This window comes from Talpa occidentalis, unplaced genomic scaffold (genome assembly GCF_014898055.3).
Source record: "Talpa occidentalis isolate TD23 unplaced genomic scaffold, MPIMG_talOcc4v2.1 talOcc4.14, whole genome shotgun sequence".
NCBI lineage: Eukaryota > Metazoa > Chordata > Mammalia > Eulipotyphla > Talpidae > Talpa > Talpa occidentalis.
The window spans coordinates 21351868-21365300 of NW_023601433.1; the positions used below are offsets into that span (position 1 = coordinate 21351868).

Genomic DNA, 13433 nt, shown 5'->3' on the forward strand with positions numbered 1-13433 from the left:
AGAAGAGGTCTGCCTCGCCATGTGGGTTGCTCCCTGGCCTGCCAGGGATCGAACTTGTGCTGCAGAGGCTATGGATTGCTTCATAGTGCGGTGCTTAACCCCTTGCACCACCAGGGAGGCCCTGGTATTTATATTTTCATTCATGTAAATATTTCTTGCGAACTCAGCCAGAAATTTGAATTTTTCCAATGTGACCATATGATACATTCTTCTTCATTAACTGGATTATTGAACAGGCCAAGAGTCAGCTCATTCTTCTATCCTAAATTTATTTCTCTTTTTAATAAACTACTACTTTCATTGTATTCTGAAATTTTGCATTATATTTTGTTCCTCAACATTAGAATAATCTCTATTTTTATAAATACTCAATCACTTTTACATAATATTTCATAAATTTTGTCTTCATTTGATTGTAAATAAAATTAAAATTATTAAAAAAATTAAAATGATAAAGTAAGGCATCTTTCACATGTATCTATCTAAGGAATCTATCATTTCTTACTTCGTTGAGACACTCCAAAACATCCTTTTGAATTGCGATAATCATTGCCAATCTAGGGATTCTGATTAATCCTTTTTGCACAGTTGCCATCAAAAGAGGGAAAATGTATGGTAGAGTTAGAACAGTTTTTGCTGCATTATCAAATATGCTCATGAAGGAGGAAACTTCCATCTTGAGTAAGTGTTGAAGAGAAGACTTAGTCCCTCATCTCTCCTGACAATTTGACATACCTAATAAATGGAAGGATTTTCCACAGACTAGATTCTGGGTCCATACATTGCAAACTCTTTCTACTCCACTATACAAGAGATGGAGTTCTTTCTACTCTGGTATCAGTTTTTACTACAATATGATCTCCCACTCTGCACTTTAATATCACATGACTGAGGAAGTTGGAACAGTAGACACTGGCAGCATCTCTAGAGAGTCATTACTATTTGAGCTATCTTGCAATAACTTGATTGAGGGGTGACTGTGAGCAAATATTTAGAATTCCCAACTCAGTTCCTTTGGCAGGTCCCCAAAATGTCCACAGCCATTCTAGGACCACTTGACATGATAGGAAACCTATCACCTCAAATCAAAGTGTACAAGGAAATTGGTCTTAACTGATTGCAGTTAAAAGGTCTCACTTTTGAAAATCTAATAAAAACAAATGACCCAAAAACATGTTAGTAGAACTCTGTTCAGGGTCTTGGGAGGGTCCCATGCAAGTAAGGGCCTCTGAAACTTAAGCTTCCTTCGCTTGAAAGTAATTCCACCTTTAACTAGATGACTCATCAAAGGGGCACTATTAATAGAAGGCAGAAGCGACTCTGTGTTCTTGATTCTCATCAGAGTTTGGGTAACATACTACATTTAGGATTGTGCCACATATAGCCAACAGTGTAAGTATACATGTATATTCATAAGCAATGCGTGGTACAAAACTCATGTGCATCATAAAATGTTAAATGATATTTTCCAAGTTCACAGTATAAACATTTTAAGTATGCAACTGAACTCATTTGTATGTGTTGGTGGGTTTATAACTCTATTGCAGAAAACTGCTAATGAACTAAGAAGTGTACTCTCAGCTATAGAAAAGGCAACTGCGGCTCTAAATGGCCTGGATAAAGCTTATATTGCTGAATTAAGGTGAGGAATTTACCTATATTTCTTTTGAGTTGGAAAGTCTCAGAAAAAAGCACAAATTCATGGTAAAAGTTACTAACTCTGTATTCCATTAAATTATTTTTACCCATCTTGGTTACTTTACATTTTTCTTTACATGTGTTATATACTCATCAATTTAATGATGCCATCCACTTTAAGGTGTATCAGTAGTCAATATTCTCTTAAGAAAGAATAAAATACTGTCAAGTACCCTGTATGATGTGCCATTGATTATAAACTGAGTCCTCATCTCAAGGATGTGAAAATGTGCATCTTATAATAGGTAAAACAATGTGTTCTATAGACTAGAGACAAAAGCCATGGTGGTTATATAAACACCTGACCTGCATTTTTGAAAATATGAAGACAATATTTATGGCACTACCAGTTTAGGACAGAATATTTGTGATTCTGTAAAAATATGGATACTACATGTGATACTGTAATGCTGGCCATTGCCGAAAAAAAGTTAATAAAGCACTTCCCCTATGTTCTTTCTCAAACACAAACATCTTCAGTGTCGTGGTAATCCATTAAAGAGAAATTCACAAGAGAATATAAGAAATGAAATACTTTAAGGTACAAAGATCTGAACCTGATAGTTTTGATTTGAATATTAGGATGGGATCATTTTTAACTTGGACTCTCCAATTTCACAAATAATCAGAATTTGCCTAGCACACCTTAGAATGTATTATTTCCTCTTACTTATAGGAAATAGCGTTTTAATTAAGATGCAGAAAATGTGAAGCTAATCTATTATAATAGGTATAAACATTATTAACTCTGGGGATAAGAACAGAAAATGGCAAAAAAGGATTTTTCTTCCCATTTATCTTATTATTGTGGTAACATTGTTTGCAGCACGGTAAGCGATAGTGTCACACCTCCTCACATGAATGTCACCACAGCTCACCCGCCACCACGGCACCCTCAGTCATCCATGTGTTTTATGGTTAAGAACAGACTCTCACAATGCTGAAGTTATTCCACCTAAAGTTGAAAAACAAATAGGAAGAGGGCATTTTTTTTACTTCTTTTCCCCTCGGTTACCTCATTGGTATGTACTTAGTCTTAGCATTCTTTAATTTATTCATTTATTCAGCAAATATATACAGTGCACACTATGAACAGGGTCCCCACTCTAGAGGTTGAGGTTACAGCAATTAACAGCTGGGGGTGCCTTTTTGATGAGGTAACACTGAAGCAGAGAATGGAATGAAGCTGAATATAAACCAGGAAGGTATCTAGAGAAAGAGTATTCTAAACAGCACAAATGGAAAGCACAAGTCTTAAGGCAGAAATATGCTTGGTGGGTTTCAGGAACTGCAAAAGACCTGGATGACTGAAGCTTAGTTAGCAAGGGGAGTAGCAGAAGATGACACGAGGGAAGCAGCAGGACCCAGCCCTATCCCAACGTAGCTCCCCCTTAATCTTGGGACTTGGTTTCAGAAATTCTGTTCTCTTAGTTTTTTCTGTGGCAGATTTTCCTGAGAGAGAAATCAGCTGAAATTCCCAGTAGCCTGATTTCTGAGGGACAGTACATCATTTTGTTTAAGCCCTTGGACTCTGCTACCAGGCTTCCTGGATTAGAATCCTGTCACTATCACCTTCTGGTTGTGTAGCATCTTCATACCTCCGTTTCCTTTTTTATACAACAAAGATAACAGAAGTTGAGAAGTTTGGAAGAATTAATATAAAATGTAAAAATGCTTAAAATAGAGTCTGGTATAAGGCAGGTGCTCAATAAAGTTTACTTTATTTTTTTATTTTAAAATTTATTTTCATATGTTTTGCATCATTGTTCATTTTTGTACAATATTTGCTTTCTCTTCTCAGGTGTAGTCCCCGTAAAATTTCCAAATCCAATTCATCCATGCACCATCACCATAGTCCCTAGTGCTCTTCCCTCTCTGTCCTGTCTTGATACCTCTCTCTCCCCCTCCCCTGTAGAATGTCTCTGATTCGTAGTTGCCTGTTAATTAAAAAAATATATATTATTATTATTTTTTGTCCTGATCCCTTATCTGTTTCCCCTATATTGCTCCTGTTAGTGAAACCATCTGGTATTTTTCTTTTTCCTTCTGACTTATTTCACTGAGCATAATCCCTTCCAGCCCCATCCAAGATGCTGCAAATGGCATGAATTTATCATTTTTGATTGCTGAATAGTATTCCATTGTGTATATATACCACATCTTCTTGATCCAGTCATTATTTTTGGGCATTTGGGTTGTAGGGCCAATTAGAGGTTTCCTCTGATCAAACCCTGTATCCTGCCCTAGTACTACAAAGGTCAAGAAAATAAGCCTTGAGAGGTCTCCCTGGTGGCACATTGTGCTATCATCACTGTGGCCTGAGTTCAATCCCTGGCCAGGGAGTTAACCCACATGTCTCAGCAGACCTCCTCTGCCTCTCCCGCTGCTCCCCTCAGCAGCGTATTTCAGTAGATCCACCTGTTCTGCTCCCTTCTCGTTTCTGGTGAATCTTCTCAACACCTCCCACCCTGTACCTCTGGCCTACATCCCAGTTCTTGTATGCATAAATAAATTAAAATAAATCTTAAAAAAAAAGAAAACTAGTGTTGAGCTGGAAGTCTTTGCATGTGCCTTTTTTTCCCTCTCAAAAGATTCCTTTTTTTTTATGAAAATGCATACACTGTGCAAAAATGAAAAATGATGTAAAAATATATATATAAAATTAAAAAAAAATAATAAAAAAATTCCTTTCTTCCTTTGGAGAGTCTATGTGATTCTTATTTGGGGGAGTCTCATTACCCTGTCTCTTTGCTTCCAAGTTCCACACGTTGTTGCACAAACACTATCACCCCATTGTGGCCCTTCATTGAAATTTACTTTCTGTGGGTGTTATTCTGACCCGTGGCTGCCCATTCTCCAATGCAAGGCCAGCCGCACATCAACTGATTAGGACATAGCTCAGAGGCAGCTTTAGGTGTTCCAATAATCACATTTTGATCACTTTAGGGACAAATTTCCATTTATCCCTCCCCTACCCACACACACCGTTCTATCAGTGATCTTTATGGTAGAAATTTTAGATCAGAATGAAGGAAAATCAGGATGTATTTAAGGGAGGTTGCACCTTAAAGCATCCCTTAAATCACAAAAATCAGGCTAACCCCTAACTCTCCCCTCTACCTTCATGTTCACACACTATCTTTTTCAATTAGTTTTCAGTAAATCAAGACTGAGATGAACTAGGGGGGTTTCAACTTTAGGGGACTCTGCAGTAAGAACTTTTTAAACTTTTATAATGAAAAGAATTAACCTCTAACTCAAATGTTCTACATTAAGTTTCTGGATGAATTGCATTACATAAAACTCAGATGTTTTATGCATGTCATCTTCCTAAAGCGAAGATACGGTTATATTAAAGATAAACAGATTATAAAAGATAATCAAATAATGAAATAGCAATTTATTGGCAAGTTGTTATCAAAATGCTTATTTAAAAACTGTGCATTTTGTCTTCGGAGATAATTTACAGAGTACATTTGATTTAATTGTAAATTTAACTGAATGTTTACCATTTATTTCAGAGTATACACACGACCTCCATACCTTGTACTGACTGTTATGAATGCAGTTTGCATCCTCCTGCAAAAGAAGCCAAGCTGGACTGCAGCAAAGTTACTTCTTTTAGAAAGTGGTTTCCTAAAAAAACTGACTAACCTTGACAAGGACAGCATACCTGATAAGGTAAAAAGTTTAACCATAATTAATGCATAACTGATGCAGTCTGTATTTATAATCAGTTATACAATTTATACATCAAATAGGTGTATTAGGAATTGGAATCATATTAAAATTCAAAGGCAATGGCAAAAGTTAAAAGGTCAGAGAGCGAGGTGGGTATCCAAACTTTTTAGATCTCCTGAAAGTTTCAAGCAAGAGCAACATGTCACCCAGATAAGAAAACATCATGTGAATCAGGCGGAGCAACATGGCGACGAGGAGACGCTGCGAGTAAGATCTCCCATTAAAAAAAAAGTTAACAGGGAAGAAAAGCGGCAGGTCCCAGTGAGAACTGGGACACGGAAGATAAACTGACGACTCGATCAAACTACCCTAAGAAGAAAGTGGCATAAAAGAGGACTAGAAGGGAGGAAAGCGCAGAACCCTGCTCCCCTCCCCTGCCCACAGAGTCGGCACTCTCCGACCGGCAGAGAGGAGGAAAACAAACCAAAACGGCCAACAAGAACAAACGACGCAGCAAGCGGGACTGTGAGTGGAAAGGAACTATTGCAGCCACCACACCCCGTGAACGGGAGCTGTGGAGAACCCTGCAGGATCCGCCGCGGCGGTGAGCGAACGGCTCCCGGTGCCATTAGAGAACAAAGAGACTCTGGAGGAGACGCTCACACAGCCCCTGGCCGGCCGGTGAGCTTGCGCAGAAAAGCAGGGCGCTTAGCGCGCTTGAAAAGCAAACGGGGATCGGGATCGCGGCTGCCCAGGTCCCCATGCCTGCGACCTAGGCTTGCGGGGAGACGCTCGGAGGCCCTCACTGAGGTGAAAGGCCCTCACTGAGTAAGCAGGAACCAGGCGCCCAGGCACGGGAGTGGGGTGCAAAAGGCGCCATTCCCGCACCACTGAACTGGGCTACAGCCCGCGTCCTGGACCTGAGGGCTTTGGAACTGAGACCCGGGGCACGAAGTTTGGGGCGTGGGTTCTCCACGACGGTGGGGCACAAGGCAGACACAGCACCCCAAAGCCGTTGAGGTTTACCCTACCATTCCCGCTCTGTTCCCTGTCCCACGGGGTGGGGGGGGGCGAAAAACAGCCCCCCCTCCTATTGTCATAGGAGAGCTCTCTGGCGCCACCTAGCGACCAGAAAAAAAAGTCACTAACACCCCATAGAACAGGGAAATTTCTTAAGACTGCTTGAAAAGGGCAGAAGGCTCCTGGAGGAGACAGTGGCCAGCTGGGAAGTTAGCCCACGCCAGGCCCCTTCCGACCAGCAGTCTGAGCCCACAGAGTGAACAGGCACCCACGGCCGGGACAGACCAGGCGCGCAGAAGAGTGTGCCTGAGACCGGATGCTCAGGGACTGAGTCCCGCGTTGCCATTTTAGAACAGGGACATTTCTTCAGTAAAGACTTCCTGAAGCCAGCAGAAAGCTCCCTCAGAAGCCAGAGATGGCTCCTGGAGGAGCCAGAGGGGAGCGGAGAAGTTCACCCAAGATGCCGGCCAGTCCGAGCAACACAGTGTCCCAATGCATATGACAAATTAGAAAACAGACAGTAGGGAGTAGAAGAACCACATGCAACCTAACAACTCCTCAGGAAAAAAGCACACCACAAAAAGAAAACCACCCCCCAGATTGCAATGACAGTAACTTGGAAGAACTTCTGAGCCTTCCAGAAAGAGAATTTAAAATTGCCGTGATTAAAAAAATGACAGAACTCATAAAGGAAAACAATGATCAGAAGAAGGAAATTGAGTCCCTAAAGAGGGAAGCAAAAGAAACGCAGGAGATCAAAGAATTAATGGAGGAACTAAAGAACTCTGGGAAAAGCAATGAAAGCAGAATAGATGAAATGGAAGAACGAATAAGTACTCTTGAAGACACAGAAATAAAAAGAACCAAAACAGAAAAGGAAAGAGAAGTACGAAGGAAAAAGAACGAAGAAAGACTTCGGAAACTATCTGACTCCATGAGGAAAGGAAATATAAGAGTTATAGGAATTCCAGAAGGAGAGGAGAGAGATGTAGGAACAGAGAAAATATTCCAAGAGATAATTGAAGAGAACTTCCCAAACGCGAAGAAGGAGCTGAAAATTGATATACAAGAAGCAAGAAGAACACCAAACTTCCACAACAAAAGGAAAAATACAGCAAGACACATAATAGTAAAGCTCCCAAGAATCCAGGACAAGGAAAAAATAATGAAGCTGACAAGAGGGAAGAAACAGATAACATTCAAAGGAAAACCAATCAGGCTGACATCAGACTTCTCTGAAGAAACACTACGGGCAAGGAAAGAGTGGAGGGACATAGTCAACAGACTCCAAGAAAACAGATGCCAACCAAGAATACTCTATCCCGCAGAGCTCTCCTTCCTCTATGAAGAAAGAATAAGGACCTTCCCAGACAAAGAGAAACTCTGGAATTTCATTACGACTAAATCCCCATTCCAAAAAATACTACAAGGAATCCTAAAGCCAGAACCTCAGAGGGACGAATAACAACGAAAGAAGGCCAAAAAAAAAAAAAGTTATTAAAAGAATAAATAAATAAAATCAAAGGAAAGACAAACACAATGGCAAATACAAATGCTAACATATCAATATTAACTCTAAATGTAAATGGACTAAACTCTTCAATAAAAAGACACAGAGTTGCAGCCTGGATTAAGAAACAAAACCCAACCTTTTGCTGTCTCCAGGAAACACATTTAGCTACAAAAGATAAAAATAGGCTCAAAGTTAAAGGATGGAAAACAATCCTATAAGCAAATGGACCAAAAAAGAAAGCAGGAACAGCTATACTTATATCAGATAAAACAGAGTTCAAAATCAAAAAAATAAAAAGAGACCCCAATGGTCACTACATTATGATCAAGGGGACAATACTTCAAGAAGAAATAACACTCATTAACATATACTCACCAAACGAAGAAGCACCAAAATATATCAGACTACTCTGAAAACAGACATCAGAGAAAACACATACATAGTGGGAGACTTCAACACACCACTATCAACAATGGATAGATCAACAAGACAAAAAATAAGTAAAGAAACTAAAGCTCTAAATAAGGACCTAGAGCATTTGGGCTTAACAGACATCTATAGAACACTAAACCCCCAAAAAATGGAGTACACATTTTTCTCAAGCGCACACGGATCATTCTCCAGGATCGATCACATACTGGGGCACAAGACAAACATTAACAGATACACCAAGATTGAAATCATATCAACCATCTTTTCTCACCATGAAGGCATCAAACTAGAAATAAACCATAAAAAGAAGGCAAGTAACTTTCCTACCTCATGGAGATTAAAAACCACACTACTGGAAGACCACTGGACTAATGAGGAGATCAAAGAAGAAATTAAAAAATTCTTTGAATTGAATGACAAGGAGGACACCAATGTCCTAAATGTATGGGATGCAGCAAAAGCAGTAATAAGAGGAAAATATATAGCAATAGAAGCTCACATCAAAAAACAAGAAAGAACTCAAAGAAACAACCTAATCTCGAAGCTCAAAGATCTAGAAAAAGAACAACAAAAAAACCCCAAAACCAGTAGAAGAAAAGAAATAATAAAAACCAAAGCAGAAATAAATGAAATTGAAACTAAAAAAACAATCCAAAAGATCAATGAAACCACGAGCTGGTTCTTTGAAAAAATCAATAAAATAGACAAACCCCTAGCCAGGCTCACAAAGGAAAAAAGGGAGAAAGCACAAATAAACAGGATCACAAATGAAAGAGGAGAAATCACAACAGACACAGCAGAAATCAAAAGAATAATCAGTAACTACTATGAACAGTTGTATGGAAACAAGTTCAACAATCTAGAGGAGATGGACAAATTCCTACAACTCTACAATCACCCAAAGCTAGATAAAGAAGAAATAGAACACCTAAACAGACCAATGACAATTAGCAAAATTGAAATGGTAATCAAAAACCTCCCCAAAAACAAAAGCCCAGGACCTGATGGATTTACAAATGAATTCTACCAAACATTCAGAGATGAATTAGTGCCTATCCTTCACAAACTCTTTCAAAAAATTGAGAAGGAAGGGACAATACCAAACATGTTCTATGAAGCCAACATTACACTAATACCAAAACCGAACAAGGACAACACAAAAAAGGAAAACTACAGGCCAATCTCCCTAATGAACACTGATGCAAAAATCCTCAATAAAATTTTAGCTATCAGAATCCAACAATGCATCCATAAGATAATTCACCACGACCAAGTAGGATTCATTCCAGGGACACAAGGATGGTTTAACATCCGAAAATCAATCAACATTATCCAACACATCAACAAAAAGAAATATAAAAACCATATGATAATATCAATAGATGCTGAGAAAGCTTTCGACAAAGTGCAACACGCATTCATGATAAAAGTCCTTGAAATTCTTGGGATACAAGGAACATACCTCAACATCATAAAGGCCATCTATGACAAGCCAACAGCCAGTACCATTCTCTATGGTGAAAAGCTGAAAGCAATTTCATTAAGATCTGGAACAAGACAAGGATGTCCACTCTCACCACCGCTCTTCAATATAATACTGAAAGTCCTAGCCAGAGCAATAAGACAAGGGAAAGAATCCAAGGAATCCAAATAGGAAAAGAAGAAGTCAAACTATCACTATTTGCAGATGATATGATAATATACATAGAGAACCCCAAAAACTCCACAGAAAAACGAATTCAACTCATCAATCAGTTCAGTAAAGTGGCAGGATACAAAATCAACACGCAAAAGTCAGTAGCCTTCCTATACACAAACAATAAATCTGAAGAAGAAGAAATCAAAAAAACCATCTCTTTTATTATCGAAACAAAAAAAATCAAATATTTGGGAATAAATCTAACAAAAGAGGTAAAGGACCTATACAAAGAAAACTATAAAACACTGTTAAAAGAAATAGAAGAAGACACAAAGAAATGGAAAGACATCCCCTGCTCATGGATTGGAAGAATAAACATTATTAAAATGGCCATCCTACCAAAAGCAATATACAGATTCAATGCTATTCCAATAAAAATCTCAATGTCATTCTTCAAAGAAATACAACAATTATTGATGAAATTCATATGGAATCACAAAAAACCCCGAATAGCCAAAGCTCTCCTGAAAAAAAGAGAAGGGAATGGAGGCATCACACTCCCAGACTTCAAACTATACTACAAAGCCATAATCATCAAAACTGCATCATATTAGAACAAGAACAGACATACAGACCAATGGAATGGAATAGAAAATCCAGAAATAAACCCACAGATTTATGGTCAACTAATCTTTGACAAAGGAGCAAAGACTATGCATTGTAGCAAAGAAAGTTTGTTCAATAAATGGTGTTGGGAAAACTGGGTCGCTACATGCAAAAGAATAAAGCTTGACCACTACCTCACACCATACACAAAAATCAACTCAAAATGGATTAAATAACTAGACATAAGACCTGAAACCATAAAATATATAGAAGGAAACATAGGCGAAACACTATGTGATTTGCACATCAAAGACATCTTTACAGACACATCACCCAAAGCAGTGATAGTGAAGGCAAAGATAAACAGCTGGGACTACATCAAATTAAAGAGCTTCTGCACAGCAAAAGAGACGATAACAAAAACAAAGAGAAACCCCACCAATTGGGAGAACATTTTTGCACACAACACTAATGATAAAGGACTGATCACAAAAATCTGCAAAGAGCTGATGAGACTCAGCAACAACAAAGAAAATAACCCAGTCAAAAAATGGGCAGAAGAGCTAAAAAGAAACTTCTCTGAAGAGGAAATGCAAATGGCCAACAGGCATATGAAAAAATGTTCAACATCACTTGTCATCAGGGAAATGCAAATCAAAACTACCATGAGATACCATCTCACACCAGTGAGAATGGCACATATTAAAAAAACTAGCAACAACAAATGTTGGCGAGGGTGTGGAGAAAAAGGAACTCTTCTGCACTGCTGGTGGGAGTGCAAACTGGTCCAACCACTATGGAGAGCTGTGTGGAGATTTCTAGACCTACTAATCATAGAGCTTCCATATGATCCAGCAATTCCACTCCTAGGTCTTTACCCAAAGGACACAGAAACATCCATTCCAAAGAACACCTGCACCCGTATATTTATAGCAGCACTATTTACAATAGCTAAGATTTGGAAACAGCCCAAATGCCCAAAAATAGATGACTGGATCAAGAAGATGTGGTACATATACACCATGGAATATTACTCAGCATTCAAAAAAGATAAACACATGCAATTTGCAGCAACATGGATGGCGCTGGAAGGGATCATGCTCAGTGAAAAAAGCCAAAAAGAAAAAGAAATATACCGGATAGTCTCACTCATAGCAGGAATCTAGAAAACTTAAATAAGGGACCAGGAAAATGAATAACTATAAGAAAGTGAAAATGAAAATCAACAAAAAACTATGAACCAGAGACACTTTTTGGGGGGTGAGGGGCGGGAGGGGAGGGATTGGGGTCAGAATGGGGGGGCTGCAATTGTATGGGGAATATAAAAATAACATTTATTATTTAAAAAAATCAGCATAAAAATGCTTATAATTGCCAAATCATGTAAACTATCAAGATGGATAAGCTTAATTCATCAATAAATGGAGTATTAGCAACAAAAAAAAAAAAGAAGAAATCATCCAGTCTCAAAATCTCTTTAAATAGTAAGAATGGAGAACAGGTCAATGTTGAGAGAAAGCTTATGGATGAATTGCATTATATTGTGAAAGTACATTGAGTGGATAAAGATATTTGATACTTTTTTATTGACATACATTGGACACATAAGATGATAGTAATTCAAGTCTATAATATAAAGATACAATTTTGCGTGCAGTACTGTGAAATGATGGCCACAGTAATTTGAGTTAACATCTATCACTACAAACAGCTACAATTTTTCCTTGTTATGAGATCTTTTATGATTTTACTCCCTCAACTTCAAATATGCAATACATTATTATTAAATATAGTCAATACTGTACATCCTCAAGATTTATCTAATTACTGTCTTATTTTACTCAGCATGATCACCTCGAGATCCATCCATTTCATGCCAAAATTTCATCTTTCTTAATAACGGAATATTCCATTGTGTATATATTCTACAAGTTTGTGGAATTTTGATCATCTTCACCCACTTTGCCCAGCTCCCAGTCCCATCTCTGGCAACCATCAGTCTTGTTCTCTAGATTTACAAGTTAGTTTTATAGGTTATTCTTTTTTTAGATTCCACATTTAAGTTGAAGTCATGTGGCATTTTTTTACAATACCCCTAAGAAACTAATTTATTTAGTAGTGCCAGGAAGTGGCTGCTGCCACAGGAAAACCCTTGTAGAAATGAACTGAATACTGTAGAGGTTGAAGTGTATCCAAATACAAATATTACATCAGAGTTGACCTGACATGGATGTTCAGGGACTGGGATATTTTGTGGACATGTAAAGGGCACAGTCCTAAGCTGAAGGAGTGAATATTCATTAATTCATTCGAAAAGTATTTATAGTTCTTGTTTGTAAGAGACATGATGAGACATTAAGATAGTTTCAAGACCAACTCACTCCTTGATAGTATGAAGTTTACATTGTAATAGGAAAAAAAGACATTAAATAACTAATACTATAATTAATTAGTTAAATTTTATGGAATGTGCAATTAATAAGTAGAGGGTAGTAAAAGAACAAGGTGAATTTTTTAGCAGAATGTTAGTGCTGATATTCATATTCATGAATTAATGCCACAACTACTCTCTGAAGCACTTTTAGCAAAAACATGGATTTGGTTAATTAAATATTTCAAGCTAATAACAATTAATAGAAATGATTAAAAAGGTAATTGTACTATAACAAGAGCACAAAAAAATAGAGAATGGACTACCTGATATCTAAATTGTTCAGCAAAATGGTTCTGTACTTATAGTTAAAATAGGAAATACTTGGTTGGAAAGGAAGAGAAAAGGAATGAATCTTAGTCTGAGGAGAATTTTATTCTGGTTATAGTTCAAAAAAGCAGATGAGAAATACC

General features: G+C 37.9%; 1 protein-coding gene across 14 annotated transcripts in view; it reads left to right on the top strand.

Annotated features, from left to right (window-relative positions):
- Positions 1-13433, top strand: part of DNAH14 (dynein axonemal heavy chain 14) — a 276008-nt gene that overhangs the window by 200655 nt on the left and 61920 nt on the right. For all 14 annotated transcript variants that reach the window (XM_054694831.1, XM_054694834.1, XM_054694835.1 and 11 more), the window contains 2 exons: positions 1548-1642; positions 5220-5379. In XM_054694831.1, coding sequence (XP_054550806.1) covers positions 1548-1642; positions 5220-5379 — 255 coding nt within the window. The remainder of the gene's footprint in view (positions 1-1547; positions 1643-5219; positions 5380-13433) is intronic.